The following is a 6296-nucleotide window of genomic DNA, read 5'->3' as shown; positions in this document are numbered from 1 at the left end:
TGCCTGTAGTACACAGAAGGTCACTCAACCAGATTTATCAAACTTCTAATTGCCATATACCTATTTTACCCTCTAAACTTTCAACTTTTATCTTCTTCTTCTTCTTCTTCTTCTTCTTCTTCTTCTTACCTTTTTAATATTATAATTTTTCTATTTTTAATCAACATTATGGACTTACCTATTGAACAAATAAATTTTATTTATAAAATAAAAAATAGTTTTCTAGCATATAATGTCGGAATAATAATATAATTGAGCATAATTTTCAAGAATATATAATGTATATTATAAAAATAACTTTATTTTAAATAATTATTGTTTATAGTACGTGCATGGAATATATATTTTAAAACTTTTATTATCTTTCATTCTCAATTGTTTAAATAAATTTTTGAGTTTTTGTTAACATCAAAAATTATTATGATGAACAAATTATTCTAATTTTTTTTACTATGCTCAATATTTTATTATTCCAATATTATATATGCTTAAATACTTATTTTTAATTTATAAATAAATTTATTTATTCTATAGGCAAGTCTATAATACAAATTAAAATGAGAAAAAATTTATAATATTAAAATGTTAGAAAAAATAAAAAGAAGCCGAAATATAATAATTTAGAGGGTAAAATAGGTATTTGGCAAATAAAAATTTGAGAAATCTAGCTGAGTGACCGTCTAAGTACTATAGACATAGTTAAGTGATATTACTATTATAAATTAATGAAAAATGACTTTAATAGATAATTTCGGATAGTTAAGTGATCATTTGTGCAATGAAATCTTATTTGGGATTGGGAATTGGTTGTTGTTGTTTGTCTTATAACTAGTGACACTACAACTTCTGACATAGACTTTTTTGTTTTAAAAGAAGCATTAAAAATCAATGTAAGGGCTTTTGCAATTATGACCTTTCACATTTCTCCAAGATAACATGCATGAAGAAATGACTACTGCCACTTCAAGGTACAACAAACAAACTGATGAAGAATGTTACCTTTTTCTCTGTTCCTTACCCCTATCTTCTTACGTAATGGAACTTTGTTTTAAAAAAAAACATATAATAGCAACAAAATAAATCCAAAAACTAAAAAATAAAAAATAAACCCGAAAGTCTAGTTTGACACTTTCTCACAAAAGCTTTATCTTCTTTAACCCCATGTCTCAAATTGGCCATTCTCGGACTAAACAAATAATTTTCTCCAATTTTTGGCATTTAACATTTCCAATAATTTGAACCTTAGAGCAACAAAGTTATTGATCGTATTTGGATCAAAATAATAGAACAGAAAAAAATTCACAAAGCTCGACCTACCTAATTTAACTTGAAAACCAATAAACACAGATTAAACTCAAACATTTAAGAAAAACTACATTAAATAATGGTTCACCCAATCGATTAAATTAAAAATAGTAAGTGAATTCATAATATATGTATAATTAATGTGCAATATGTGCATAATCATATTTAATTAATGCATAATATATATATATATATATATATATATATATATATATATATATATATATATATATATATATATATATATAAAAGTAAACAGTGCATCTAACCGGCTATTTGTGTAAAGATCCCTAAACTTAATTAATTTCCACTTTCCCCTTATTATTATCCTTGATTATCAGAGTTGAGGCCATTGAACAGCTCAAAAGATGAAACCCACTTTATGCTCCCTCTCAAAGGCTCTCAAGGCCATGATGGAGAATCAAGAGGCAAAAGATGAGACTCTCAATTTTCCAAAACATCTTTCTGCTGGGGTCTAAAAGGAAAGAAGTATATATATTAGTTGACAACTTTGAGGGGTCAAAAAATGGATTAGATATATCATAGATGCTCACATGGTTTATATGAACTTAATTTTTAGTGCGTTGCCTTGGTTTGATGCCAACTATAATATTTGACTCAAATTTTTATTCTGACATTAATGCCCCCACCACCTTCAATGAGCTCTTATATATATATATATATATATATATATATATATATATATATATATATAGAGAGAGAGAGAGAGAGAGAGAGAGAGAGAGAGAGAGAATGTAATTTTTTAGGCTAACATCCTTTGTTGGCGATAAATACTTATCAGCACTTAATATTTTTTTTGGTAACTAACTTTTTATTAATCACCAATATAAATCTTTAGAAAACCATAGCTCGACTAACTCAGTCAGCTATCTATATAAAAAAATATCTAAAGACAAAGTCTATACATCATAAACTATAAACTATCTACTAAAATTGAAGGTTGTGCATGATGTTTTGGACTCGTGGTGCTGCTCTGACATGGCATATGACTGCTATCTCTTTTGCCACTGTTTCCCAATGCCTACTCTTATTCTCAAAAATTCTATGGTTTCTCTCCATCCATATGGCATAGAGATATTCTGCATACGCCATCCCAAATATTTGAGCTTGTGGTGATCTCCCTTTTGTGCTTTTGATAGCCCATTCCAGATGGTGGCTCCAATGTGTAGGCTTGTAACTTTGTTGTTGAAGCCACTGCACAATCTTTTCCTTGATATTCTTGGAATATTCACATCCTGCTAGCAGGTGATCTCTTGATTCTTCTTGTGCTTGACAAAGACTGCATTTTATTTCTATATTTATTCCCATCTTATGAGTCTGTTAATGGTCAGCAATTTACCTTGCAATCCCAGCCATATAATTATCTTTGGCTTTAGGTCAAGCATCATTCCTATACATGAGATATTTCCAGGGCACTCTGGTATTGTTGGGTAATAGCTGCTTATATATCAAGCTAGTGATGCTTTCCTTTGTTGACCTATCATTTTGTATTAGCTTTAGATCCTCTCTTGCTTCCATTATCTTCTTTATGATCCAACAAGATTGTTGAGAAATGCATGCATCCTAAATTTGCTAACCTCTTATATAGTATGCATGTACCCATCTATCCATAGCTTGTCCTGTTTGTGAGCAAGATCCCTACATATTTTTGTTACAGTAGCTTTGTTCCACAATTTGATGTTGATTAGGTTTAATCCTCCCATGGACTTTGGAGAGCATACTCTTTCCCATGCAACCAGTGTTTTCCTTGTGATTGTGTTAGTCCCAGACCAGACAAAGCTCCTACAGTAGGCCTCTATAAGTGAAAGAACTTCTGAAGGTATTAGGAATAATCGAGCCCAATATGTCTGCACCCAACTACAACTGATTGTACTAACTAAACCCTGCTTGCATAAGAGAGTTTTTTGGCAGTCCAAGAAGTGATTCTAGCTGTAATCTTATCAACAAGTGGCTTCAACTGGATAAGATTCAGTTTTTTTATTGATAGTGGCACACCAAGGTATTTAAAAGGGGTCTCCTTGGTTGAATCCCAACTTAGCTAAGATTTTTTCTTTCTCCTATTCTTGAACCCATCCAAAATACACACAACTCTTTCCCATATTAGCCTGAAGACCAGAAACTGTTGAGAAGTGAAGGAAGCATTGTTGCATTGCTGCTACTGATGCTAAGTCTCCTCTAGTGAACATAAGTAGATCATCTACAAAACTGAGATGAGTGATTCCCAGTTTAGCACATATAGGATGATATTTAAAAGCATTTACTTCTTTGAGTTCATTAAGTCATCTACTAAGGTACTCTATAGCCATAACAAAGAGAAAAAGGGGACAATGGATCCCCTTGCCTAAGGCCCCTTACAGCATTAAAAGGCACGATTAGTTCCCCGTTTATCACAATGGTACAGTTCACTGTATGCACACATCCCATTATCTATGTAATAAATTGAGATGGGAAACCTAATTCAAACATGACATGTTCCCGAAAAGGCCATTCAACAGAGTCATATGCCTTTTGAAGATCAATTTTGATCATGCACCTAGGTGATACTTGCTTCCTGGAATAAGACTTCACTAGTTCATGGGCAAGTATGATATTATCAGCAATCTTCCTTCCTGGTATGAAGCCTGCCTGTGCTTGACAGATGATATCAACAACCATTGGTTGCATTCTAGATGCCAATATCTTTGCTATAATCTTATATAGGACAGAACAACGTGTTATTGGCTTGTACTCTTTTACTGTGTCAGGGTGAGCAGTCTTTGGCACTAATGTAATGGCAGTACATTTGACTGCCTTATACATTTTCTCAGTAATGAAGAATTCTTTGACTGCCTCCACTACATCTACATTCACTACTTGCCAGGCTTTTTTGAAGAAGTAGGAGTTATAACCATCTACACTCGGGGACTTCTTATCTCCTATTATTTTCAATGCTTTGAATACCTCTTGTCCAGTGACCTCTGTACATATGTCAAGTTTTTGTTGATAGGATAGGGTAGAGCCTTTCCTCATGGCGTGCTTGTTGACTGCTGGCAAAATTTTTGCTGCTAATCCCATAAGACCTTTGTAGAAAGTTACAATCTCTTCTTTGATGCTCTGAGAGTCTTTGAGTTTAGCGCCAAAAATTGAAGTTAACTCATTAATCTTCTTTCTTTGTGCTCTTTCTTTGACAATAGCTGAGAAGTATTTTGTGTTAGTGTCATGACCCGAAATCCCCACCTTCGGGACCGTGATGGCGCCTAACATTTTACTTGCTAGGCAAGCCAATGTTAGAGAATCTTTAAGCCAGTTTTATTCAATTCAAATAAGTGAAACCAATTAAACCAAAATAAAACTAAAATGAAGTACAAAATGACATAAAAACCAATAATATCTAAGTACAACCCGGATCTAGAGTCACAAGTATACGAGCTTCTAGAATCTCTATAAATAGGGTTTAAAATAAATACAACTGTCTCGAATGAAAAGAATAATAAATAGGGAAATTAGAAGGGTACTTCAAGGTCTGCGGACGCCAGCAGATCTATCTCGAGTCTCCAAATGCTAATCCGAACTGATGCACCTCACGTACATCTGGGACCAGTACCAAAATCTTCTCAAGAAGTGCAGAGTATAGTATGAGTACAAATGACCCAATGTACTCCGTAAGTGTCGAGCCTAACCTCGACGAGGTAGTGATTGGGCTATGACAGGACACCCATGTACAGAAACCTGTGCAGACGAAATATACGAACAACATAACAACAAATAAAGATTAAACATGTACTATAGGGAGAGGACATGCGAAAAGGGGTACAAAATACGGTGACTACAACAGATAATAACAACATGAAACGGTCAATAAACCTTAAGTCAATGAGACGGATAAACATAATGAATATAAACTGCATGACATCACCCTCCGTGCTTTTACTCTCAACCTCACCATGAAACAGTATAATGGCACGGCATTACCCTTCATTCTTTTACTCTCAATCTCTCCATAAAATAATAAATACGGCACGACATCACCCTTCGTGCTTTTACTCTCAATTTCATCAAGAAATGATAAATACGGCACGACATCACCCTTCGTGCTTTGACTTTTTTCCTCACTATGTATAAATCAATAATAGAACAATAATCGATACGGCATCACCCTTCGTACATTAACACTCTCTCCATTACCATAAAGCAAAGAACATATAACAATTGGGAGAAAGAATGGCAAAGAATAAACCTTACGTCAACAACGTTTCCGAAATACCGAGCCTCAATTTCCAATAGTATTCAATTATCACCAATAATTCTTAAATGTGTAAAGAATGATCAATTTAGTGATAAATTTCATAACCGAAGAAGGAAATAAATCACGAGAAACAAGCTTCAGCCGCATGCTCTAACCCAACAACAATGCATAAGTACTCGTCACCTCATATATACGTTGTAACCAACATTTAATCACGTAAAAAATAGGCAAATAAGTCATAATCCCTCAAGTCAAGGTTAACCATGACACTTACCTCGCTCCAAAAATCGACTCAAAGCTCAACCACGGCTTTGCCTTTTGAACAAGTCTCCGAGCCAACCAAATCTAGCAAATTATCAACCAAACGATTCAAAATGAGCATTAGGAACTACCCCCTGATCTCGTCCAAGCCACACCTCTATTCGGGGTTGTGAAACGGTCGATTGCAATAATAATACCTAACTATGAGTGGGGATTGAATCCACAGGGAGCGTAGATGGGATTAGTGGTATATATTTGGAAAGAGCGCGTGAAGTATCTAAGTTGCACTTCCATAAATAGTTGTTTTGATTTTACTTCTAAAATTACACTAAGGATTGCAATTCTAAAATATGAAACTAGAGAATAATGTTTTTGATGTTGTTTTTCAAATATATAAAAAGCCTAGGGCTGTGACTTTCACCTATGTGTTTGCCTAACAGGTTGTAAGCTTTAAAGCGAGTTTCGTTCGTCGGAGTGTATTATA

The 6296-nt window shown here is 33.8% G+C and overlaps 1 protein-coding gene across 1 annotated transcript; it reads right to left on the bottom strand.

Annotated features, from left to right (window-relative positions):
- Nucleotides 1–2184: 2184 nt before the first annotated feature.
- On the bottom strand, nucleotides 2185–2634 carry LOC142169712 (uncharacterized). Its single transcript, XM_075231614.1, has 2 exons — nucleotides 2305–2634; nucleotides 2185–2196 (listed from the first exon to the last, which is right to left on the bottom strand). Exons 1-2 carry the CDS (start codon nucleotides 2632–2634, stop codon nucleotides 2185–2187), a joined length of 342 nt encoding a protein of 113 aa, XP_075087715.1.
- Between the last annotated feature and the right edge of the window lie 3662 nt (nucleotides 2635–6296).

This window comes from Nicotiana tabacum, chromosome 15 (genome assembly GCF_000715075.1).
Source record: "Nicotiana tabacum cultivar K326 chromosome 15, ASM71507v2, whole genome shotgun sequence".
NCBI lineage: Eukaryota > Viridiplantae > Streptophyta > Magnoliopsida > Solanales > Solanaceae > Nicotiana > Nicotiana tabacum.
The sequence above is the reverse complement of the archived record's forward strand: the minus strand, read 5'-3'. Positions and strand labels throughout refer to the sequence as shown.

Excerpts from the sequence above, each read along its gene's own strand:
- LOC142169712 (XM_075231614.1), bottom strand. The coding sequence starts at position 2,634 with ATGGGAATAAATATAGAAATAAAATGCAGTCTTTGTCAAGCACAAGAA.